The 26,944-nt window shown below is 38.5% G+C and overlaps 1 protein-coding gene across 9 annotated transcripts in view; it reads left to right on the top strand.

Annotated features, from left to right (window-relative positions):
* MTM1 (myotubularin 1) overlaps positions 1-26,944 on the top strand; it is a 42,038-nt gene that overhangs the window by 2,790 nt on the left and 12,304 nt on the right. For all 9 annotated transcript variants that reach the window (XM_041485160.1, XM_041485158.1, XM_041485155.1 and 6 more), the window contains exons 3-10: positions 7,641-7,712; positions 8,590-8,662; positions 10,110-10,204; positions 11,224-11,334; positions 12,231-12,332; positions 21,317-21,400; positions 22,543-22,692; positions 24,464-24,652. In XM_041485160.1, coding sequence (XP_041341094.1) covers positions 7,650-7,712; positions 8,590-8,662; positions 10,110-10,204; positions 11,224-11,334; positions 12,231-12,332; positions 21,317-21,400; positions 22,543-22,692; positions 24,464-24,652 — 867 coding nt within the window. In that variant the 5' untranslated portion in view covers positions 7,641-7,649. The remainder of the gene's footprint in view (positions 1-7,640; positions 7,713-8,589; positions 8,663-10,109; positions 10,205-11,223; positions 11,335-12,230; positions 12,333-21,316; positions 21,401-22,542; positions 22,693-24,463; positions 24,653-26,944) is intronic.

Below are 26,944 nucleotides of genomic sequence, written 5' to 3'. Positions count from 1 at the left end.
GCAGATGGCAGAGGATGAGTCTGATGGGTTGTACATGTTCTTAAAGGAAAGTTGGGAGGAAAGTCTGAGTAGGGGGAGGTAGTTTTAACTGTTACAGTGTCATTTTTGAATATAGTATATCATTGCATAACAGATGCAATTTCCATTTCTCCTGTGGAATCATCACTTAAATCTTTAGCAACAGAACTACAGTGGCCTAAGGGGATGTCTTTCAAGAAGAATGAGCAAAGAGCAACTGAAGGCTTTCTTAATAGGAAACTGGGAAGCTGTGTTTGCTGTCCCATAGGCTTTCCTGTCAACTGCATCAGCTTCTGACAATGTGGGAGAGGTATGCATTCCCTGCAGGGGATGCAGAGCAGTGAAAATAGACTGGGTGGGTTTAGAAAGCCACGGATCAGCCTTCAGGCATAGTTTTCTTACAGATGTAATGTTGATTCTAGAGGTAATCTGACAAATGCTTCCTTAAAAAACCTACTCACTTCTGTCACATCACCTAATCTAGGTAGATTTAGCTGTTGGAGGGAAAACCACTGCTTCCTTTGATCTGCTCACAGGACTGAACTTCCACTCTAGAACTCGGCTACCAGAATGAATATTAAGCAGCAGTCCAGGAAAAAAGATAATCGTGGCAAGGGAAAGGTAGTACACATGGAACAAATACAAGATTAGCAATAAGTGAGTACAAGTGGACAGAAATGATTGTTAGCATAAATTGTGAGAAATAGAATAATTGCTGGTAAGCAGGCCTTAGAAAATAATTATATGTATTACTACTAAAGAAGGTGTTGCTTTTATTTGCAATGGTGATGTAAAGCACAAAAATTATCTAACTATCAGATCCATGATGGCATGTGTTCTACTCTATCACCTCTCTTTGTGAGAGGACTTACAGTTCTCTTAAAAGAGTAATGTTACAGACCTTTAGTTAGGTCTTCTTGAAAGTTGTGATTTACTTTGAAAATAGGGTGGGAGTTAATTTCCACGTTAATACAGTAAAACAAAAAACTTCAAGAGCAGACAGGAGAAATATCAATCAAGACAGAATTGAGATTTTTTATTTTTACTTCCTCTAGCTATTCTTTATTCAATATCTGCCTTCCATGTACAGGCTACAAGAGTTTTTTATTTTTAAGAACTTATATATAGAAGTGCGTAGGAACTGGTGGCACTGAGAAATTTTCTGACTAATTTTCTGCCAAGTTGTTTCTTTAGCTGCCATTTGTAGATTTCCATTGTCAGGATACCAGTTTTTGTTATTGTGAGATCTTCCTTCTAGTATCTTGAAAACTCCCTACTATAGTGAGCCTGTAGAAGGTTCACCATAGTAGGGAGTGGGCAGGCAGCTGACACACTTGTAATTGGTTTGGTGATTTAGCAGTCACTTGACTGTTGTGAATTTTGTTTGTATTTGTTTGTGTTGAATCCTTTGAGGACAATGACTTGACCTGTCAAATGCAGGGCTCATTAGAGAACAAGAGAATGCTTTTTCTGGGAGAGGGAGCGTTTCTGGCTCTTCACAAACAAATTCAGCAGTCTGTGTTGAGTTGTGCAGCTGCTGTACAGTCTAGCAGAGAATTGGCAACAATTCTGAAGTGCATTTTACTTAGGATGGGAAGCCTGGTGTAGAATTGGTGCTGAACAAACAGCTTCAGATTGAAAGAGTTTTTGTGATGTTGTTTTTGTAGGATGCAGATTTTTTTATATAGTGATTATTGATGAATTTGATTTAACTGACTTGGAAACCTTGGTGCAGAAGGACAGAGATAGATTCTGCATGGGCAGTATTCCATTGAGGCCTTGCACTGCTGGCATGCTTTGTGTGTTCTGGTTCCATCTTGATTTGATAAGGCTTTCAAAGAGACTTGAAAGCTCATATGGCTTCCCTGGAAAATGTAGATTTAGTAAGTACATGTGAATAGGGAATATTATTTAGACATCAAGGGAGAAAACCCACTAGTGGCATAATCCAGTCTCAGATCAGTAGAATCACGAGGATCATTTGAGGGAAGGTGAGGGCTGTGACCTCCATTACTAAGAGGTTATGCTTGGAAGGATTTTAGACCCTGTGGCAGTGGTGGTAAAGCAGAAACAGGAGGTTCTGTGATCTACCAATTGAGATAAGGGAGCGCAAACAACATCATTATGGTTAATGATCTTGGACTGGAATATCTCTCCTCTGAAGACAGGCTGAGAGTTGGGGATGTTCAGCCTGGAGAAGAGAAGGTTCCAGGAAGACCTTATAGCACTTTCCGGTACCTAAAGGGAGTCCAAATGAAAGATGGGCACAAGGTTTTTATCAGGGCCTATTTTTGGCCCTGGATGGGACAAGAGTGATGATTTAATGTAAAAGAGGATCAATTTAGGCTAGTTAAAGGAAAAAGCTTTTTGCAAGGATGGTGAAACACTGTCACAGGTTGCTCAGAGAGGATGCCTCATGCCTGGAAACATTTGAGGTGAGGTTGGACAGGGCTCTGAGCGACCTGATCTACTTCAAGATGCCCCTGCTCATTGAAGGGGGATTGGACCAGGTGACTTAGAGAGGTCCCTTCCAGCCCAAGTAGTTTTGCTTCTAAATCTCCCCTGATTTGGTATCTTTCACTATTGCAGGAAATTGTTGTTGGGTTTCTGTCCTTTGGAAATATATATCAGCACATATTTCTCTGGTGTGGGCTTTCTCTGGGATTTTAGCTGTTTGCATATTTTAACTTCTTTGAAATTGGAATGCTCTGCTTTATGCTACTTCTTTTTTTTTTTGTAGTGTTGTAACTTTGGAGACTTCTGCTACCTTATCTTTGTTTCTGAGTATAGTTCCTTTGTGCTAAAATGCAACTGGCTAAATGAGCTTGAAAGAGATGTATTTATTTCCGTAGACTTGGTTAGTTGGTTGTGGCACTGTTTTATTGTGTTTCATTTGGTTGGTGCTGTTGGTTAGGGACAGCTGATACCTGGAAAACTGCCTTCACTGCCTTGGATCATTCTTGTGTCTTGTTTTGTACCACTGTATGTCTTTATATCTTATCCTAAAATTTTATTAAGCTTTAGTGGGATGAATGTCTACTCTTGACTTAATTGGATTAAATACGTATTTACTAGTGTTAAGATGCTGGTGCTTACTTTGGTGACTCTGATAACTTAGATGCTGCTATTAGCTTGACACTTCAGGACTGCTGCTTTTCCATATATATTTTGTAAAGGATTTATGTTCTTTTCTGCTTAACACTTAAATACTTTTGTTTGCCTTTTTCCTTCGTGGTTGTCCTAGCTTAACTTGGATACTGTCTTACAAATTCCTAGAGTTCTGCGCTATTCTGTATGTTATTTCTGAAATCCTACCTATTATGTATTATCTCATCTGTGCAGTTATGGTTCTGACACACATGCCTTTGGTTTTAGGACTTTGTATTTTATGCTTTTAATTCTGTATGGGAGACACAAGGCAGTATATTCATACTGGCTCTGTATGTTGTTACTATAGCTAGGAAAACTCAGCATACCTTTCGAACATTGCTGTGTGTCTCCATTCCCATGAATCCTAGGAAGCACAAGTATAAATATCATGTTTAATGAAAACACAGATTCCAAGTAGTTTGTTATTGTAAGATCACCGGAGCCTCCATTTCTTCATAGTGTTACTATATTAAGTTCTGATAACTTTAACAAAGCTTTGTTTATCAGCTCAAGTTAAATCCAGTAAAATTGCTTTGTCTCCTTGCTATTCTAGATTCAGGTATGAATGTTCAACTATTGCTAACTGCAGAATATCACAAACAAAGTTGTCTGATTTGTTTTAAATTTGCAGAGTAATTCTCTTTCTGTTCAGCTGCTGACAAGTGTGAGCTTTGTGTGGTTATCAATTTTTGTGCAAGTCTAGACGTACACGTGAGTGATACTGGGGAAAATGTGCTTGCAGTGGAAAACTACTTGAAAGGTGTCTCCTGTGTGGAAGGACTACTGCTGTTCCGTGATAATGAGAAAGTTGTAGCTATTTTAAGACTCTGGTGGAGTATGTTTTTTTGAATTGTTCATGGCAATATTACTTTGGGTGGCTGCCAGAAGCTGCATCTACAATTAGACAGATTAAGAAATAATATTTTTAAAAGGAAATATTTTGTGTTTGTTTTAAGTGTTTTTGAAAACTTGTTTTCTCTTGATATAGAGAAATTCACTTCCTTAAGGGTGTGTCCTTGTTTGATGGATACTTTTAATGAGAACTTAATCTTCTCTATTGTCCGAAGGTCACAGACACATAATCCAGGTTGGTAGGGACTTCAGGAGGCCTACAGTTCAACTGCTTGCTCAAAGCAGGATCAGAACCAGTTGCTCACAGCTCTATCCAGGTGGGTCTTAGAAACCTCTGGGGATGAAGACTGCAACTTCTTTAGGGCCTGTTTTCACAGCCTGACTGCCTTACAGTGCAAAAGAAGGGCTTTGTTGTTCTTTTTTCCCCGGAAATCAAGCTGGAATCTAGTTTGTTTTGATTTCTGTTGTATCTTGTCACTCACTACTTTGAAGACCATGGCTCTGCCTTCTCAGCAAGTGCCTCAAAGACAGCAGTGAGCAGCTGTGAGGTCCCACTGAAGCTGTCTCTTCTTCAGGATGGACAATTCCCAGCTTAGGAAGTCAGGTGCTCTGCGTTCTACTCCTCTTGGGGAACCTCAGCTGGACTCGTTGCAATTTATCAATGCCTGTTTTGTACTGAAATCCAAAACACTGTTCTAAATGCTGTCTAATGAGTGCTCTATAACTAATTACTAGGACTTAGTTTACTTATGGAAATGTGGGTGGTTATAAATATGCTTATTAGTATTTGGGATTTTTAGGTATGACTAGATTTCAAAGCAAAATTTTTTAGCATTAGAAGTATTCTTCCACTTACATACTGATGAAATTAAGTCACATTAATTTTAGTGAAAATGTTTGATGGATTTAAAAAATACTGTCACAGATAACACCTTATCTTCATTACATATTTATTCAACTTGATTAGCTCTGAATAAGTCTAATTTGCATCACTGAAGTGTTGGAAATGAAACAGAGTAGTTGGTTGTAATTCTAGAGTGAAGTTTTCTGTAGAAATTGAAGTCACAAAATGAATTTATTTTCACTGTAAAGTATGGTTAAAGAAATGGGTCTCGGGGAGATTGGGGGAATCTTACACAGAGTAAACTTGCATACACAGAAACATAAACATCTGCAGCAAGACCACACGCCTCTTGTTTGCTTGAAGTGGCCTGGTGGGGTGGCAGCTTGCGGGGAAGGGAAGCTCTGTCCTGCTGTATTGTCAGGTTCCTCAAAGAGAATTTTTTTCTGAGAACCTGACAGGACCTCTGCCTATTTATTTTAACTTTTCCACATCTCAGTATGAATTATAGTCAGTGTTGTGGATTGTTTCAGAATCTTAACTCACCTCATGTAATGCTGCAGTTCAGCCCAAACTTAGTGAATGTGCAGTAAGGGAAGGAAATAATAAAGCAAAGGAGCAGACAGAAGGCTTTTGAAACACTTGGTGCTGTTCCCTGTGTGAGCAGCAGGAGTACACTGTGATTGGAAGGCACAAGCAGTGTCCAAACAAGCTTTTGTTTTCCTGAGCTTTGGCAATGGGCTGGCTCTGAGGTGAGTGTCCAGGTCCTGGCCGGGCTCCTGTGGGCTCTGCTGAGCTCCCCCTGTGGCTTTGCTGCTGGAGTAGCTGTGGTTGCAAGATCAACAGCCAGCTCGGGTGTGCCGGTACCTGCTGCAGTCAGAATTTCCATTTTGCAGTGCAGATCTATTCAGGGTTGTCACATCCTTTAAAAGTCACTTTTCTAGGGCTTGTTTGTGCCCACTTGTCTCTTGTGGTTGGTGCAGCCTTAATTTAAATTTACATGAGCTCCAGTTAAGAGCTGTAGTGACTTGGTCTCTGCTGACATAGAAAAACTGGGGCTGCTGTGCCTTCGTCTCACCTGGCATTTCTCATTTAAAATATGGAAAAAAGGACACTTCATATGGAATTTTTTTAAAACAATCTTCTGAGTGAATATGCCTTTTACATTTATAAAATCTTAAACTTCTATAAATTGAAGAATCTTATCTGAGCAAGTATGGGATGTTGACAAGTTGGCATGGCAATATAGCAGAAGTTGAATGGACTTGAAGTTTATAGTATGTAAGATATTGCAAGAAAGGAAAAGCTGTGAAAACATCGTCTCTTAATATTCTATGGTCAAAATATTAGACTCCACTGTTGCAACAGTATTTCTGTGTAGGGTAGTTTGAAAGGATAATGATTTAATTTTGATTGTTAATACCTTTTGTTGGCATTGCACTGAAAGTAGTTCAGGGCCCCTGTTTCAGTGTTTGGAGAAAGTTAAGATTGCTGGACACCAAGAAGGGAGGTAATAACCTCAGTGTGCAGGGTCACACAGGCTCTGTGGCATTCAAAGCTTTTTTGTCTTCATTTCTTCAACTGAATGTGTGTTCCTTCTTTTTTTTTTTTTTTTTTTTTTTTGTGGAGGGATGTGATTTTGTACTGGTAAACTGTATTACTGAATATTGCAGTTTTAAACACAATGTCAGGTTTCCTGTGTTCTTAATGAGATATGAAGGATTTGAGTGACAACCCTGTAGAATTTCAGGATACGGCACAGACGCATTTGTGCACTGTTAAAGTAATGTCAAAGCATTTTTCCTCTTGCAGTCTGTCACAGGACTGTTGCAGCGTCACTGTCAGCCCAATGTTACACAGGAGCATGGGGCTGCTTTTCATGGTGCAGAGATCTGGCCAAGCTTTCCAGTGTTGAGAGGGGAGAGACAGTGCTTTTTTAAAGACTACAAATTTGTGCAATAGAAACAAAGACTGTGTAGTCTATAACCATCTTCACCCCCCCACCCCTGCCAAACAAACAGAAGCTCTTCAAGACTGCTGTGTGATGTCAGATCAGTTGATGAAGGGTGTGTGAGTAGTGAAAGGGAGGTGTTTTCCCATTGTTAGTTCCAAAATTCTCTTGTGCAGTGTTGGGAAATTAAGATGATGAATCCTCTGTCACACAAGATTTTGTCTTTAATTAAATACCATTAAAAAAAAAAATCCTTTTCCTTTAAATGCATGAAGGTTGTTCAGACCAGAAGGCTGGACACTCATTCTTTTGGTATACTAACTGAAGCTTCAGTTAGGAAATGGGGGATTGTTTTTAAACAGAGAAGTACTGTGGAAGCCCTTCTTTTTCTTGTGTTTTTTAGACTTGAACCGCATGAGTGTATTGACATGCTTGTGACTTCAAGAGCTGTACAATAATACTCCAAGTAGGTAGCATTTCATAATATGTGTATACAGTGACTTAAAACAAGCACTCTAATGTCTGTTTACTGAACCAATACTCGTATTCCAACATTGGAATTCCATTACAGAACTTGAGTCAGAATGTTCCTTATAATAAGTCCCAATTGCAAAGCTAGTAATGAATTTCTTGTTAAAGTTGGATGTTTTTGAATAGTAACCTTCAATTATGAGGGATTGTGTAATTTTTTGAATTACTGGTAGCTTGCAAAACATTCTTTTAAGTTCTTGATGTCTACCTGTGGACCTCAAAAGTCTAAAATCTCTCCTGGAAATAGTCTTACAGCTCAGGAGGTAGTTTAAGTCTCAATTTGTGTTTACTTATCAGATACCCGGCATGGCCTCATCATCAACACCTAAATATAATTCAAACTCCTTGGAGAACTCCTCAAGTAAACAGGTAAGTGTAACTTTTTTCATGTTTTGGTTTTCTACATCAGAGTTCCCAGAGAGCATTGTCTTGCATATTTGGTTAGAAAAATAAGTATTTAAATGGCTTCTTGAATGTATGTATTTATTTTTATTGTTAAAATTCTAATGCATTTAACTGAGATTATTTAAATATCTCTTGGAGTGGATGGGCAAAGTATTTGTTGTCATAACTAACAAGAGGTTCCTTAAAATCAGTTTTAATGTAATTACTCTTACCCTTACTTTCTGCCTTAAAATATTCTGTGGCATTCTTGAAAATTTTTGGCAGTTTGTTGCCTTTAATTCTGTATTTTAATTGCTAAGTTATACCTTGCTATGCTTGTCTGGCTCATTTTTAAGATGTTCATCTAGAGTGAAAAATATATTGAAACAATTGAAGTTTCATGTCCCTCTGCTTTCTAATGCTGTGCAGCTGAAGAAAATGTAACCAGGGTGCAAGAAAACAGTAGATTGTTTGTGATAGTTGTGAGTACATTGCTTAAGTAATTGCAGTTGATTTGTTCTTCCAAGCCCAACGTACTCGGAAAAATAAATGCACATAACTTCCAGAGAACTTAGAGTATAGAGGTTTAATTCCAATTTAATACAAATAACTGACTGTTCTTTTAGGAGAAAGATTAAAACCTGCTTATGTTTCAGATCTACTCAGCCTTTAAACATTTTATAGTTGGATTGTAAGATAGTGGTGTGTGTTCCTGTTTTCGTTCAGTCTATGAATTCCTACTTTGGCAAAACCCGTTCTTTCCCATGCAGGAATTACCTTTAAGTTTGGTTGTTTTTATTTTCAATCTGGAACTTGAAATGGTAAATAAACTTTGATGTACTGTTGTGCTTCTCTTCTTTAGACTCTAAAAGATGGAGCTAATTGGGAGCAAAATGAAGAAATACCTCGTCTGCCAGGGGAGACCAGGGTTACAGGTATGAAGCTCAGTAGGTGCCCGATGCAGTGTTGTTCAGCAGTCTGGCAAACACTTGTATCTTAACGAATTGTTTTGTAATTTGGACTGGTTTGGGCTGGGGGCAAAGGTAAGTCATGCTGAATTTTCAAAGAAATTGTGAAAGATTCTTTTTATCACTTACCACAAATAACTTTTAAGTGTTTAAAATCTTGGTTTCTACACATGCTAGATCTTCCCATAGAAAGAAATTGAAAGTTGTGTCCTAATTGTAGCTACAGATTAAACAGCACATGTTGAGTGATGAGAGCTGCTCCAAGCTTTCTGAAATCTAAGGGAATTCTATGTTCTACCCACTATGCATTGATACCTTGTAGAGTGGTGTAGAATTTAAGCCTAAATGTGAATTCCCAAAGTACCATCTTTTCCTTGACACAAGAGGGCATGAACAGGGCTTTTGTGCTCTTGTTGGCTTTTACATACATAAATGCTGTAGCATGAGGGAGATTAATGTACTGTGTAGTTTTGTTTTCTTGATGGAGGCTCTTCCTGAAATGGAAGTGTCTGTTGGAGTCTGTTTTTTACTTGTGCAGCTTCTCCTCCCCTATGCCCAGATTTGTTGGGTGGATTTGTAAACAAGATTGGCTTAGTTGAAAACAAAGTGGTGATTCAGAGAAAGCAGTTTTGTTTTTAATGAAGGTGTGAGGGAGAAGGTGTGGGGCTAAGATGGATGTATGATGTGATCCTTATGGAAATTGTCTGTGCTTTAGGCACTGCACTGGAATAGGGTGCTTTCTGTGGAAGGCAGATAAATAGATTGGGCTAAAGAAATGAGTGGACAGGAAGGAATAAATGGAAGTCTTTAATGTCATGGTTGGACTCAATGATCTTGAGGTATCTTTTCCAACCTTAACGATTCTGTTTGCATTGCTTCACTTAAATCTTTTTGAATGGTATGTGTTAGTATTTGTTCTGTTACTGTCCTTGCTGAAACACTACTGGTGGCCCTACTCTGTTTGATTGCCTCAAATTGAAATGTAATGTTTCTCTGCAGCATGGTGAGTTCCCTAAACACTCTTCAACTTGAACTACTACTTCAGTAGAGAGTTGTTTACAGAATGGTGTAATAGTATCAACAATGTATTTGTTCTGGGATGGTGAATAGAATGCGTTACAGTAATAACAGTACTCCCTGTTCTATGTCCTCCTGTGTAGTGCTGAGAAAGAAAACACAAATATAACTAGGGAAGGCTACTGAAATCTGTGCACTTAATTTGGACCAGTTTAGTATACGAGTCTTTCACATTTTCTTAATAATTCAAGTAGATAAAACTCAGATGTATTACTTTCCAAATTAATTCACCTCTGAGTACAGCTCTTGTTTTATTTTACTGCTATGTAAGTAATACTGTCCTCAGTTCTCATTTTGTCTTTTCACAATCTTTTAAGAAATACTACATTTCTTACAGACAAAGATGTCATTTATATGTGTCCATTTAATGGCCCCGTTAAAGGAAGAGTGTACATCACGAACTACAGGCTGTACCTAAGAAGTGTGGAAAATGTGAGTAATATGCCACAATTACTTCATGGGATGAGTTGGCTTTAAACTCCCTTCCGTTCACCCCCACTGCCTTTGATTTATTTTGTGGCCAGTTCATTTGTTTTAGTTTTGGCACACATATGCTCGTGGGATTGCATGGGAGGCTTTTTGCTTGAAATGATCTGTAATGTTTGTAATAACCATATCTTAATTCTGTAATGACTAAATAGTAATTGCCTTTGTGCCACTGAGATATCTGTATTGAAATATAAGTTCTTTAAAATTAGTTGTGTTGTAAAAGTGCGATTTTTGCCTGGTAAAATTACAGTTTAATCACTTACACTGAACTGATACCCGTATCTTTTGTCTGTCAGAGCTTTTTTGATAGCTGTTCCCTTTACACTTTAATGTGTGATAGATCAAGGGCAGGAACTAATGATGTGCAATAGTTCTTAAAATGGCTGTCAGTAAACCAAGACTTTGATTGTCCTTGCTGTTAGAAAAGAAAAATACTTTGATCGGTAGACCCTTATATGGATGGGGGGAGTGGTAATGTGTTTGATAAGCAGTCAAACATGGAAGAGAGTAAAATGTGCTTGTGAATCTCTTTCATAATGTTTTTTTAAAAAAAATAAGGATTTGGGACTATTGAACTGAGGTGTTTCTGACTGTAGCTAACTGTGCTAGTAACGTCTTTTTTTCATTTAGTTCTGTTTTATGCTGTATATCAATACAACAGTATTAACAAGCAGGGGCAATCAGTGTGTAGCAGAGGGCATCTCTTAGGGTGTTGCCACTTTTCTCTGCATACTGAACAAGGCATGAAATATTGTTGTAGCATGTTAAACTGGATGATGCTCAAGGCTGTAGAATGACTGTACAGACCTCGTAACATGCTGGGAGAGGAGATTCAAAGGCAGAAACATGCTTTTGTTTCTGTATGTATTTCATGTCTGCTTTCTATTCTGGAATGCATAAGAACATTATGCTTGAGTCTTCTTTTCACATTAGCCTTTTCCTTACTCAAACTTTTCTTGCAGGATCCGGTTGTGATATTGAATGTTCCATTGGGTGTAATTTCAAGGATTGAAAAAATGGGAGGAGCTTCAAGCAGAGGAGAGAACTCTTATGGATTAGATATAACCTGTAAAGTAAGACTTCCCAATAATTCAGTAGGAAATTAAATCTAGAGGGTTTTTTTCCTCACTGATTCCTGTTTATAGGAAGGGAAAAGTACATGCTTATGGATGAATTTAAAAAGAGCTTTTTGAAACTGGACAGGGAAATACCTGTTGTATAAAGGGCTGTTTAACTGACCTCCCTGCATGCAAGGAGAGAGGTCGGTCTTGCCTTCCAAATCACTAAATGACAAGGTTTTGTACATCAGTTGTATTTTAGGGCATTATTATTGCACTGCTTTGTTACTTCATTTGTTCTAAAATGAATATTTTTAATAATTCTGGTATCTTTGAAGAACATCTTGAACAAGCTATTTTAAACTATAAAGCCATTGAAAAGTATATGTAAAAAATATCTGTAGTATTACAAAAAATTGTCACCATGGAAAACTATGGTCATAGGGGAGTTCCCATGGATAACTCTGGGTCCTTTACTAGATGCATTGTGTGCACATTTGATTCTTAGCAGTTAATGCACAGATTGCTTATTTTTGACACCAGTGATGAGAGCACAGGAACAATGTATTCTGCACAGATCATTGGCAAATCTTTCTTTCAAAAACAGAGTAGTTCCCATCCTGCAAACTGTCAGTGGCTCATGAGACTTCTTAGTGACTCAAACAGAGCTATTTCTGATGGCTTCATGCCAAAGTGCTGTTCGCAGCACACAGAGTGTGGTACTGCTGTATCTGTACAATTCTTATACTCTGTTCTGTTTTATGGGATAAGAAATAAACCTGAACTTTCACAAGGGTTTGAGGTGTGTTACAAGCAGATTCTAAATCATGTTTAGTGTATAATATAGCACTTGTACAGAGAGAAGCTTCTTACAGCTTTGGTTCACCTAACAGATAATGGCTTTGTTTTAGGATATGAGGAATTTACGGTTTGCATTAAAACAAGAAGGGCACAGTAGAAGAGATATATTTGAAGTCCTCACAAAATATGCTTTTCCCCAGTCACATAACTTGGTAAGTTACATGATTTCTATTGCTGGATTGTATTAATGCAGACCTCTTGTCAATTAACTACCTATTTGACCTAGTAATGGCTACAGCATGGCTGCTTAAAAAGTATAACCACAGAACCTGGTGTTAGCATAAACTAAACAGCAGCTTTTATTTTGTATACTTACAACACTTAATTCTATATATTTTGGAAAATTATGGAGGTACTCCAGATACACTACTGAGCACCTCTGCTCTATATAGATTTCATTGCTTAGAAACTGCAAGTTTATCCTCCCTAATTTTGGAATATAGGGAATACATGCCTTACTTGATTTCTTGAAAACATTAATTAATCAAGCAGTCTCCAAGGCAATGGTAAGTATGAATCTCCAAGGGTTTTACTTCAGGAGAAAAAGATATGGTAAGACAACACTTGTTTTATTGATTAAACTAATGAAAAATATAACAGGAATGCATTTATGAATTTGCACAGGTTTATTTCAGGGTAAAAAAGCATCTTATGGAAGGAATTGAGCAACAATGATGCAAGCTAATAATTATCTTCCATTTTTTTTAAATCCATGAACTGTGCTTATTGTGAGTGATTTGACATCTCTTCAGTAAATGCTTTATTTTGTCCATTGTAATACTCAATTTACACTTCATTGGTGTGCTTTAATTTGGGATAATTGTATAAGAACACTTTTCGTAAAGTATTGGGAGCTTCTGCTCTGAGTTTTAAGAACTTTATTCAAAGAATTGTTGAGTATACAAGGCTGCAGCAAGAATCTTGCTTCTTTCCAGGAATGTATGTGTCAGTCAATGGAGTGGACTTTATAAACACTTAATTCTTTAAAACTTTTCTGCAAAAATTTTCCTTCTATATACAAACTGTGGAGTGAAAGCATAAGAGAAAATATGCTTTTGCTTAGAATATTTTCTATTGTTAACAAATAGGCCTTCAGAAATGAAACAGATTTTTACATTTGGGTAGGTGTGAGGAGTTGTAATCACAAATAAGATAGTTGTTAAAGAAGTGAATATATCTAATTCTTCTGTTCCCATTTTATCAATTTAAAAATAATGATTGAAAGGATGACAGGATATGTGAACCTTGAAAGTATGATGTAAAAGAAGAAGCTGTATGTGGAAATACCAAGTTATGGAGAGGTTCAGATCAAAAGTGTCTTCTAGACATCACAGGGTTTTGGCTTCTGCTGCAAGAGGGTTGTGGATTGGGTTATCCAGGGCACAGTCAAGTGTATTATTGAAGATTTCCTGTGTTGTAGATTCTGTCATGCCCATGCAATCTCTTCCACATTATCATGAGGATAGAGGGTTTTTTTTTATTGTATGTAGTGAATATGGGCAAATCAAGTTGTAACTGACTTAGGAGAGTGTCTTGTGGGATAATCCAGCTATGGGGTGTGAATACCTTGGTGAGGAGATGTGGACTTGTATTGGGTTCTTCATCCAAAAAGACCCGGAGATCCTGTCTGGTGATGGCAGTGAGTGATCTGTGGAGTTGGCCACTTCCTGCCTTATTTGTTGGACCTGTTGAACCTAATAAAGCTCATCATTATATGGCCTGTGTGAAGGCCACTTGCCAACAGAAGTTAAGTTTAATAACAAAAGTCTTGGTTGAGGCACTAGCAATTTGGCCCTTGGTAAAGCACAAAAGTTGGGGAGACAGTAACAATGTGGAGGGAGAGTGTCTGTACTTTGTCTGATAACTATGTCTGAAGCAGAGTATGCCTGTTAGCAGGCAGGATTACTTTGGAGGGAAATAAAGTGAACCTGTGTTCCATCTGAAGTTGCAACTGTCCTTATTTTCTAATGTCAGTGTTGATGAGCCCTTAACTTTAACATGAGCAAAGCAAGTGTGTGATTTTTTTTGGTGTGCTTTCATTGTATTTTGGCAAGCAGTTTAAACTGATCCTGCCAAAGGTGAGTGTTTCTGCCTGGTTTTCCATTCCTGTCTTGCTTTTTGTTGCATGAGTTTGAGGCTGCATGATGAACCAGACAGGGAACTGAAAGGAACTAAAGTTATCAAGGAGATAAAAATAAAAGCTTTACTCTGAGTTATTTCCGGTCTCGTTAGTCCAAAGTAAGAGTGGTGTCAAAGCATCTCTGAGTGGATGTGAATGAGAAGGGATGATGGCACTGCTCCTTTCAGTGGCTGGTTTACATCAAGGTTTCACTGTGTGAATGTGGCAGGGTGTTGGGACTGTGCATGCCTGCCTTCCCCTTGGAGTGCTGTCTAACGCTCTGGCTGTGTAGCCAGCTCACTCAGGGAGGTGTTCTACAAAGAATGTGCTGTAGTTCCCCTTGACAGCTGAGTGGAGATGGAAGCCCTCTGATACTCAAATGCTGAGCTCTCGCTCTTCTCTGATCTCCTCTCTACCTTTCGGTTGTGTGGTTGATTTTTCTTCTAATACCAAACTGATATTTGTATAATTTCTAAGCCAGCATAACTCACTTATCCAGCACAAAATATTCTGGTTAGTCTTATGCTGCTTTGAATAATTTGAGGAGACCTGGTTTGAAATCAGTATGCATCAGAACCAGTGCAAGAGTGGACATGTGAGTGGAGCAGGTAGAAGGCAGGAAAGAAAAGAGGGGAATGTCCTGTTTTTATCAATGATAAATGTTAATTTAGCTTAGACCATCTTGTGGAACTGCATCCTTGATGTTTAGCTGGTTCAGCAGCACTGATGCTTGTGCAGCTTTGCAGTGGAAAGAAGATACCATCAGGACAATAAAGTTCTAATGCTTTACTGTCCTGATTTTTATCTGTATTTTTATATTTTATATCAGATTTTTATGTGATTGATTTTCAGCTATAGTGGAACTTTATCCTAAGAGCTGATTCTGAACAGGAAGTGCTAGAGATGCCTTGCTTCTGTTTTCTTCATGCTGTTCTATTCTTGTACAAATGGATGGTAAATAACCCAAGAGGTGGTTTCTGAGTGGAGTGTACTTACTGTTTTCAAGATTTGTCTCCATCACCATCCCAACAGCAGTGTTTGAGAGCCTATAATAAATCACAGGCCTGTTCACGACTGTTCCCCTGAGCCTCTGCATTGTCCTTGCTGCTTACTTCCAGAAGCTGATTCTTGTTTGTCTCCAGTTTGGGCATAGGTTGGGTTCAGACATCCTTGAATCAGTAACTTAAAGTAAAATCTGATAGTTCATCTGACTGACAGCAGAGTTGATGGGAAGCAAGCAGCTGCATCCTCTGTTACATTTGCAAACTCGTGCTAATTGAAACAAAATTGTTGCTGAAAGTGTTGGCTTTTTTTTTTAACTATTGAAAAAATGAACCCAAAATAGCCAAACCCCCCCCCCCCCAAAATGAGATGTTTTGGTCCACCACAAAAGATGAGACATATTTGGTCTCTGTAGTTTAGTTTCTACATAGCAGCTGCTTCACTTCCTGATCTTACCATGAAAGTACACATCATCATTTTTATAAGATTGTTCAGCACCGTGGTATCTGCACTATCTGTATTTATTCCTAACCCCAGTAGGTCTGTGGGAATGCCCACTTTGATGAGACTCTGGTGGCTGTGCTGGCTGACTGGAAGTGCTCCTGATGTCACTGCTTATCCTGGCCTGTAAAATGTCTGAGGGTTGGCTCACACCAGTGTTGCTGCTGGATCTGCAAAGATGACTTCAGCTGGAGCAAGGCTGGCAAAGGGGCCTGTCTGACAGGGCACCTGAATTTGCAAAGAACCCCTTGGCTTGAGGCTTCCTTCCCCATGACACATCAGAGCCAGGGCAGCAGGGGTGTGAGGTGACAGTGTTCACAAAGTTATACCAGCACTACGGTGTCTGACCTTAGTTTTTAGATCAACAGGTGAGATGTAACTGGCTAGCTTGTAGTAATGGCATACTAAATGCCATTAATAATGGCAAGGATAATGATATATTTATTTTTAAATACACTGAGAAACTGTCAGCCTTTACAGTGATTAAAAACTTAGTAATTTCTTATATGCAAAAAGCATACATCAGTGAGTTAGAAATATAAAATGCAATTGATTTTCTTCACAGGTGTGTGGCACCTTCTTATTCTAGTTTTGCTGCTTTCTTCTTTTGCAGTGCATAAAGATTGGTCAAATATTTCCTGGATTGTGTCTACATTATGTATTCATGTACAAGTATTTATGTGCTGTGTTTGCATAAAGAGTAAATATGTAGCTATTGTATTTATATTGATATTTATATATTTACATTATGTTTATCCTGCTAAATAGACTGCTTGCTAAACTGTAATTGTCAGATTGCAGATGCTTTCTCCTTTACCTCACAGAACTATTTTGTGTTTTGAGCTACAATGTATTACATATTATTTTTGTGCACTAAATGAGAAGGAGAAATTGAATGTTAAAGACAAGCACTCTGTCTGTAGGAGGCTTAAAAACAGAGATGGTATTGAAATTGTGGGTTAACACCTGCAAGGAAGTAAACTATTATTTGCACAGTGAAGCATAAAAAGTAGCTTACCAAAAATGTGATAAGATTTGAAAGATTTTTTTTGAAGTGTAGTAGCCTTCTTGTTCAAGTGAAGCAGTAGTCATCTGCTTTTAGACTGTGGATCTGCAATGAAATCCCTACTTCCATTTTGTGCAGGGGCTATTAATTTGCTTTTGGAAAAAAATCTTAGCTGTTGCATAGTGAGTCATGCTTGGTTTTGCCAGCTATAGGTATTGAAAAGTCACAAACTTTGCACCCAAAAAGTGTTCTGAGTGGTGATTTACTACACTTTCTTGTTTTTTTACTTGCTTAATGTTTTCTTAGATTTCTTCTTTCTGTTTCCTCTGGTAGGTGAAAAGAATTAGAAACTTATTTTTAATTAGTTGATAGACTAATCAGAGTTGATGGGCTTCCATCAGACATGTAGTATTAATGTCCATCAAACTTAGAACAGACATGATCAGTGCATTGGAAGTGGCTGCAGATTATTCTACCTTGAACTCAAGATGTGAGATAAATAATCAGTATAACTTGAGGGAAATCTTTATTTAAGACTTGAGGGAAGTCTTTTATTTAAGTAGCTTTCAGCAAGCCAGTGTCAGTGCTGAGAGGGGGGATGCCAGCTCAGGCTTGCTGCCTGAAACACTGACGTGTTGAGCAGGTGGTTTGCCTGAAACTGCTGTTTGTCCTTAGCACCCAACCAAACTACTGCAGAGTTGTCTCAGGTGCACCTGTGCAAAACCGTAGTTCTGCTTTTTGATTATATGTTCTTGATTTTGAAAAACCTATTCATGATCTCAAAAAATCCACAGTGAAACACACTTCTATTTTACTGCAGTATTCTTCTGAACCTGAATATCTCTTGTATGTAGATTTTATGGTTTTTTTCTAGTTTCCACTCCAGTCTGGACACATCTGATGAAGCTGCAGTTGATTTAATTCTGGGGAAGATAGACTGTGCAGCGGGAGATGCAGAGAAAAGCTTTTCGTTGGAGAGGCAGGATTAACAATGAGAGAAAGGAATGGAATTTTGTGTGTGTAGAGGGAAATGAATGGAGGTCAGGGTGGAGACTCTGAGTACCTAAAGTATTGTTTGGGGAGAAGGAGGATCTAGGAGGGATGTACCATAGATTTGAAGGGAAGATGTGTGAAGAAGGCATAGAACTGAACAACCTTTTATTACTGTGGTATTTGAGAGGCTTTCCTGTGTGAATAATGGTGCACTGAGAGAGGCTGGCAGGGTTTCTGCCTTGCAGGGCCAGGCGCTGCTCATGTCGCTCTTCTCCGACCTTGCTCTGCCCTCTGCATCTGAGGGCTATAAATACCCACCCAGCTGGTCTGTACCCACTGCCTGTGGGCACTGCTGGCACCTCCCTGCTAACCTCCCCACGTGCCAATGTGTGTGTGAGGGGCTCTGGTGTGAAGGAGCCTGTATCCACAAAAAGCTAAGCCGTGGAATTTTACTAAGATAGCACCTCTCAAATCTCACATCAGGTGATAAAGAGAACCTATGCATGTTATATTGTGAATGGCATAATTTCTCCTTCATGTTTATTTCTGTTCCATTTGCCTGCTGCACTCAGATTTTGTGCACTGTGAGGTGAACGTTTCAGCAGCATTGAGTTAATCAGTACATAAATATGCTAACATGCTGCGTTTAATCTGTAGTCTTGGATTATTCAGGACAAAAGTATAAATATGTGGGTCATTAGTGCAGATGTGAAGCTAACCTGAACTATAGCAAACCCTTCTGGGATCTAAATAATGTATTTATCACATTTGCTTGTTCACTATAATGTGGTTTATCAGTTTGGTTGCATTAGAATAATAAAATACCCAATTCAACAAAAATGTTATTCAGTAGAAATTATTTGTTATTGCTCATTATCACATTTTGTTTCAAGTAAAAGGAAGTAATGTCCAAACATGTGCTAAATAAGGCTTGTACTGATACAGGTCAGAAAATGCAGCTGTAGTTAAGCATATATCTTATGTTAAGTTTATGATTCTTATAATAAAATGGTTATAAATGTGGGTTGCTTGCAACAGTCAAGTAAAGTAAACTGTAGTTAGAAATTAAATAGACCTATATGAATTGAGTATAACTGTATGTAGAGTATTGCATTTGAGTATCTCCTACTCTGTTTTAATGACAACATAAGAGCAATAATTGTATATTTTGTTGGGAAAAGTGGGCCTAAGGTAGGGTGGGGATGCTACTGTATTTCAGACTCTGCACTTAGGCTGGACTAAAGCTCAAGCCGTCTTCACTGAGTGTTTCAAGTCATGTCTGAGAAGCTATCGAGGGTGGTGGGAATGGAATTCAGATCTTTAATCTTTTGGTACAATGAGTAAGAATTTCAGTAGTCACCAGATGAACTGTGCAGTCTGTACACGATGGTGCACATCCAATTGTGTGTGTATGTCAACCTTTTGCTGAAATTTAGTCAGTGCTTGCAGAAGAAAAATAATTTTTAGTCATCAGGATTTTAGAGATTGGTAATTTTAAAATATTATTCTTGTGTAGTGTAATGCAGGAGTTTTCTCTGAATTGTTCACATAAAAATCTGAGTCCAAATTTTGCTCCATACACCTTTGCATTCATTGTAGTTTTCTCTGATTTAAGACTTCAGGTTTTTGCTGGTTGATCTATTCTACTAATGATTTTTTTTTTTAATTGAGCAACATAGGAAGAATTTGTACTACCTGAAATATCAACAAAACTGATGAAGCATAATTGTCCACTTAAATAGTTAAGGGCTGTGTGACTGTAAGCTTTGGTAGCAGATGTGGTAAAGCTGCTGTAGCCAAGCATTTTAAATGAATCATGCTGTACATAGTAGGACATTGTTCTTTCAAAAGGATTCAATCCATCCCCTCATGCATAATAAATTTAACCCTGGTTTTTAAAAGATGAAAACAAAATGCACTTTTCCCTCTGATGTCTTGTGGATTTTTTTTGTGGGTGACATGAGCAGCATAGCTGCCATTTATTTTTAGTTCAGAACAACATCTTTTTTTATTTTTGTCAGTAAAAACCTGTTCTATGTACCAGCTATCACAGTGCACTGTAATAAACTCGTGAGTTTTGCTTACCAGGGCTTCAGATGGGTAATTTTTACCTTCTTATGAGGAAACTTGCAGTAAGTGGGAACTTAAATAAAAGACTTATTCCTGCCTTCAAGACATATTTTAAGTGACCTGTTAGGATTCCAGTGTTTCTGTTTCATACTGTGCTAAGATTCTCCTTTGTCTCTGGGTCCTTGATGAATTCTTAGCATAGTTGCTCTTTGGGATATAGCAAATTCCTTTGGGAGGAGGGGATGGTTCTTGTGTGTAGCTGTCTATTAATAGTTCAGCAAATCAGTTGCATCTACTGTTTCAGATAGTGATATTCCCATTTTGCTGTATTCCCTGTTTTCAATTAAAAAAACTTTTCCAAGTTTTTATTGAATTCTGATATTTGCATCTACTTTTCATGGTATGTTTTTTTTCTGATAGAGTAGATGTCCACCTCTTCATCTCTCCCTCTGTACCACTTGATAGCAGTTTACGTAGTAAAAAGAATTTGTAATGTTTATTTGCACTGAAGGTCTACTTCTTTAAAAATGGTAAAGACATTCAGAAAATAAAACCAGGGAATGCATTGTTTACTTCTGCAAACTCACCAATGAGTGCACTTGCTCTAAAGTAGGGATTTAATTTAAAATTCTGGTTTGTAAAACTAGTGACATAAAGCATCTTGAATGAGCAGTAACATCCATTTAAAATATTTGTTTACTTGAACTACATGAGGAAAAAACTTCTCCTTTTAAGGGGGATTCAGTTTTGTGTTTTGATATGAACTGTTCAGTGTTTAAAGCAGAGTAACTTATTGGGCTGAGCAGAGTTGCCCAGAGCCTTCCTAAGGTTCAAAGCCTCCTCCCGGGCGGGGCGTGGTGTTGCAGGTTTGAGGAATTGCCTTCTCTCTGGACCTTTGTAGGTGGAATCATGGCAGCTTAGACCACAAGTTTTTCCTTGCTTAGCTGGGGAGAGGATGCAGAAAGGCAGCTGCTTCCTAATGGCAATGAATAGCAATTAAAACCTTTTTCCATTTTGAATTTAGCATCTAATGTTGTATGTTATAATTGAGCCTGTGCTTATTGGAGAAATTTGTTGAGAAGACAGTAGTTTATTGAGTGACAATGTGAAATATGGGAAATAAACCATTCTAAAACATTTCAATCTCCTGACAGTAAAAAAGAAAAAAAAAATCCAACCTGTTAACCTTTATAATTTCTGTTCTTTTTGTTACCTGGTAACTGTTGTCATATTTTCATTATTTTCATTACCAGATCTGTATTTTTTGTTACTTGTCCTTTGCTTCATAGTGTTTCACATACCAGATATAAATGGAGAGAGTGGGGCTGCCATGGAACAGTCAGCCCTATTTTGTAGTGAGCATTAGGGTATAACTGATGATGAGCCCTCATATTTGCCATTTGCAGTCAGAGTTTGGTGTAATAAGCTTCTTATATATCTTACAGCCTTTTTTTGCCTTTGTAAATGAAGAAAAGTTTCCTGAAAATGGGTGGATGGTGTACAACCCGATGTCTGAATACAGGAGACAGGTGAGTTATTACTGTTGCTGTTGCCTGGTGCTTTCACATCTCCCAGCTTGCATAGAGGAATTACTGTTTGTACATTTCTCTTATCAGCTGTTGGGAGAGGATGGAATTGCAGCTTGAAGAAAGGTAAAGGAAAGAAATAAAACACTTGAGCCTTTGAAAAAACCTAGAATGTCACAGGAAGGTAATCTTTGCTCTTTGAAGGAATTTGTTGATGCCTCTTACAATGTGCCACTGCTAAGTGAGCAGAGGTTGGAAGAATGTGGCAAATCTGTAACTGTAGTGTCCTAAACTTAGACTGAATTTGTTCTACTTCCCAAAATGAAGTGGGGAAAAAAACCAGCTTGTTTTAGAAACAGCATTGCTTTACAGAAATTACAGATGTCTGTCAGTATTCTTCCTTGCTCTGTATGTGATCTTGGAAAAATATCGATGAAAGAGGATGGAATTTCATTTTTAAATGTCTGTTAGATAATTAAAGTACGACATTACAAAAAATTAAATAGAGAACAATAAGAACTTCCTTAATTTTTTTTACCCTCAGTAGTTTTTTGGTTCATGGTTTAGAAGCATAAGGCCCAAAAAAGGTAAAATACAAACACCCACACAAACGCCACCGTGCGTGTGTGGAGGACTTAGCAGTATTTCTCCTGGAAATGCCTTACTGCTCTGAGTGCAACTAGGAGTTGTTCTTTCTCTGTAAGAAAGTTACCCTGAATCTTACTTTTCACCTGATGGTAGTACCAGGCTACAGGGAAGAAAGGTTATAGTGAGGCTTTGTCCTCCAGTCTCTCTTCACCAGGGAAGGTGGAAAAGCAGAGCTTTAGGCAAGGAGAGAAGGTAATTTTCTTTCCTCAAACCCACAGTTAAAGAAATAGATCTCTAGTTTCAGTCATTGTTTGGAGAGTTACTATAAGGCTAGAATTGTGTGCATATGGGTATGCAGCTGTTTAAGGCTGTGACTCCATCTGCAATGAGCTGGCTTGTGTGGCCTTGTAATCTTTTTTGCTTCTATTCCTTTGAAACGGTGCTTAGTTAAATTGTTGCCATGTGGCCATAATGTCATGTAAAATTCAGAAGCAGAATTATTACTTGTTCAGCCAAAAATACATTGAATCATTGAATAACATCATGTTATGTTTTAGGGGCTGCCTAACGAGCGGTGGCGGGTGACTTTCATTAACGAGCATTACGGGCTGTGTGACACGTACCCGTCGCTCTTGGTCGTGCCGTACAACGCAACAGATGATGATCTCAAGAAAGTTGCTGCCTTTAGGTCCCGAAATAGAATCCCAGTGAGTATGGAACTAGCCTGAAAGTGTAGCTAGTTTTAAGTTGCATCCAGACAACTTCTTGCTGAACATGACGCAGAGGATGCTTTTTTTGGAAATGGTTGTGGCAAAATAGTTTTGATTGGCTGGTGGTTTTCACTGCTTGAAACTGGTATCTTGGTCAAAACACACTTCCGTTTTTCCCCCATCACCCACGACAGCTCCATTGGTTTTAAGCTGGCTTGCCCAGTAACAGTGGCCAGCAGTGCAGTTTCCCTTGATGAGGAATGAGTCTTTCTACAATATGCACTGGTTACTATTCCTGAATGCCCATGAAAAGTAATCACAAATGATGTTCTGCAAGCAAACCACATGGCATTTAAACATAGTTCTACTGGTTGGTCCTAAAATAAGACGTCAAGCATAGTCTCTTTGGTGAATTCTTGGGCTTTTTAATGTGCAGAATAAGAGAAACCCATTTGACTTCTTGAGTTTCTGTAATGAAAATTCTATGAGATAAGAGAATTTTTGTATATCAGCTCTTTACAGTGCCTTAGAAAATACTTATTTCTATCCCAATACTTGTTTTAACTGGTATTTCCCTTTGGCAAACTTGGAAGATGTGCTGGATTCTTAGACAGTATTGGAAAGCTGCCTTGAATCTCAGTTTCAAACAGATGCACAGCTTAGTATGACAGATATTTATTTGATATGGTATTTACCAACAGACTAGGTCTACAGTTATAAATTTACTATATATACACACACATATATCTGTATAGTATATAATGTGCATAGAATACATATGTGTCATGTATAGCCTGTGCATGTAGTTCTAATAACCTAGTGGTGTCATCCCTGTCACCTCAAAATTCATGACAGGCCTTTTGGTATGCCTGCACAGTGAGTAATTACCTTGGTAAGAGTAATTTTATTTAAATAGTAATTTCATTCTTGTCAAGAAATAGCCACTCATCCTATCCCCCTCACCCCTGGCAGATCTTGTTTCTGATCTACGCCTCAGGAATGAGCACTTTTTGAGGATTGGATTTTGGGGGTTTTTTTGTTTGAATTCTGATCTTCTTTCACTCTGTAACCCACAACTTACGGAGTGGGTGAGAATACTATTTATTAATATTTTTCAACAATGAAATTGCATTTTTTGCCTGCTTCTTGGATTTCTTGCTTATCTTTAATCTTTGGCACTGCATCTGTTCCCTGGGCAGCTACCTGTCTTTTGTGGCAAGGCCTCTGTGGCTCTGAACAACAAAGACTGCATGGGCTTCGCTCCAGTGCCTTCTCTTTGTAAAGAGGGCTGGGGAACAAAATGTGCTTTAAAGAGAAGAGAAAACATTCAAGATTCTGCAGGAAGGTTCAACTTCCCTTCCTTATCCAAAAAAAGGGAAAAGTTGTTCTTGTAGAATTGGAGTATCTTAGTCACCATTTCTACAATCAGTTCATTCTCCTGAGTTGTTTTTAGTTTCCGCAGAGATTGCTGTGTTTGTTACTAGTTTATTTTTAAGGATATCTGTGCAACCTAAGGCTTGTAGGAAAATATTAAAATACATTGGATTATATAGGTAAGTATGATTTCAGTAAGCATTAAATATGTAAGAGAACTCTTTTGAAGAATCTTGTGAGACTAGAAGCAGTTGAGATGTCAAGAGATTGTATTTTGAAGAAATAAAAAGAAAGGTGTTAATTTTCATACTGTGTATTTTAAAGAATATAGCTTTAAGTTATGATTTTTGTACTAAAATGAGTTTCCTCTGCTGTGTGTTTGCCATGTGGCCAGGTCCTCTCATGGATTCATCCAGAGACCCAAGCTGTAATCATGCGCTGCAGTCAGCCCCTGGTTGGAATGAGCGGCAAGCGGAACAAAGATGATGAAAGATACCTTGATATCATCAGGGAGGCCAACGGGCAGGTCTCCAAACTGACCATCTATGATGCAAGGCCCAATGTCAATGCCGTTGCAAACAAGGTAAACAGATGCTTCTAGTGTCTTAGTTTTGAAGAGAATGAGGAGGAGATTTCACAGTTTTCTGTCAGGAGGTTTTGGGGAAAAGTAGTAATCTTAATATAGATAAATTTGCATAATCAGTTACTGAGGGTCAAGGCCATGAAAGGACATGAGTGTCTAAAGTAGGTCCCTAAGCAGAGTTTCAGGACCATATGTGGATTTCCAGACACTTTACCGTGTCTGTTCTCAGCCAAGCACAGCTCTTAGCATGGGGCTGAAGCTGGGCGTGACTCCACTCTGCACTGGAAGGTGACTGTAGGCTGCTGTGTAGAACATGTCCCCTGTTGGAATGACAGGCCACCTTTGCGCAACCTGCAGATGCTCTGGGAAAATTCCATCCTAGAAAGGATGTGTGCATAAAGCCAAGCCCACTGACAGGCATCCTTTGTTTGTCAGGAAGAAAAGGTATGCCTGTGGATTACTTTCTCCTCTGCTTCCCCTTCAACTTTGTTGAGGATTAGATTATTTAGGCAAGCTCAAAGAATGCCAGTACACTGTGTCCATGTTGTTTTTGGCATGGAGCACGGTAGACATGGATGTGCTCCATCTTTATATGCAAAAACCATGTTAGGGAGTGATGGTGAAGAAGACAAGTTTAATGCTTTTGTCTTAAGAGAATGTGCCACACCTGGGGATAGTCTCTTAGTCATGGAACTTCAAACACACATGAAGAGACATGCTCTTCAGTACTTACTAGTGAAGGTGTGTTTCTACACAGCAAAGAGCACGAGAGCTAAGCTCAAGAGGGTTTGAGACCCGAGTGAAATGATGAGTGTGCTTATCTGGAGAGAAGGAATTCTAGCTTCCGAATAGTTTTGTGGAACAAAGGAAACACCATTTTAGTGAAATGAGTTCTCTTCAGTGTTTGTGCTGAAAGGAATATGAAATGGTAAAACTTGCTTGCATATAAGAGGCTTATGTGTAACAAATGTTGCTTTCTAGAATAACAATAATAATTCAAGGGGGCCAATAATACTGGTAGTTTGCTCTGTGCAAGTTAGGTGCACCTATTTGTACCTGTACAACCTTGTCTATAATACAGAATGTAGTTTGTTAAGCTTTGTTACTATGTTTGTGTGTGTAGCACACATTCTTTCAGAAACTCTGTCCTAGGGGCTGTTTTAACCTGATGATTTGTATTTTGAGGGTCAGCCTCAATTGTTTGCATGTGACTGTACAAATCCCATTATCCTCTGCACACTGAATTTTTATGGGTGAACAAAGCATGTCGTCTTTCTGTTTGCCTTGTGGAAAGATTGTCAGTTACATCTTTGAAACAAATGGGGTAAAAAATTGAGTTAGTCCAAGAATTGCAAGAAAATTTAAGGTAATGTCTTATAGACAACATTGTACATGTTTTAATTAATTCTTCATATATCTAAATATGAAATGCTCAATCAGAGCAGTAGACACAGTAGAGTACATTTCTGGGTCTGAGGGAGAATGACATAAAAAGTGCAAATCAATGTTGATCAGGTCTGAAAATATTTTATGAACAGCTGTGAAGATTTGTCTAAGCAAAATTTTGGGCTGTGCTACTCATGCACTGCTGTGTTCCTTGTACATAGGTCAAGACAGTCAGGAGCTGCAGCAGCCCTGATGGTGAAATTATAATCATTCCTCATAAAGACTTCATAGCAATCAAAGGAAAGAGAAAAATACACTCATTGCTTCTTTCACTGTGGAGCCTGGCAGCTCTGATAATAACCCCACGTCTGAGAAAAGAGATAGAGAGCACTGAATAGAGATACTGTACTGCTGTATGCAGTGTAGGTGGCACTCATGGGGAAAGGCTACACTGTGCTTTAGGCACTTGTCTGATGTATAGCTGGTGGCTGCAATAGCATATAAAGGCAAAATATATTTATCCAAATTTATGGCATGTTTTTGCTGTCTGCAGGAAATGCTGCAATTTTGCAGCATTCTGAGCTTGAGGGAGCTGGTGATGTTTAGTCTGGAGAAAAGGAGGCCCAGGGGGGACCGTTTCACTTTATACAACTGCCTGAAAGGGGGTTGTAGCCAGGTGGGGGTCAGTCTCTTCTCCCGAGTAACAAGTGATGGGGCAAGAGGAAACGGCCTCAAGTTGCACCAGGAGAGTTTAAATTGGATATCAGGAAAATTTTATTTGTACTAAGGCTGTCCAGGGAAGTGGTTGAATCACTGTCCCTGGAAGTATTTAAAAGATGTGGCACTTGGGGGCATGGTGTACTGGTGGGCTTGGCACTGCTGGATTAATGGTTGGGCTCAATGATC

Source organism: Pyrgilauda ruficollis, unplaced genomic scaffold (genome assembly GCF_017590135.1).
Source record: "Pyrgilauda ruficollis isolate IOZ18807 unplaced genomic scaffold, ASM1759013v1 scaffold7, whole genome shotgun sequence".
NCBI lineage: Eukaryota > Metazoa > Chordata > Aves > Passeriformes > Passeridae > Pyrgilauda > Pyrgilauda ruficollis.
Note: the sequence above shows the minus strand (reverse complement) of the source record. Positions and strands in the feature narration are given on the sequence as shown.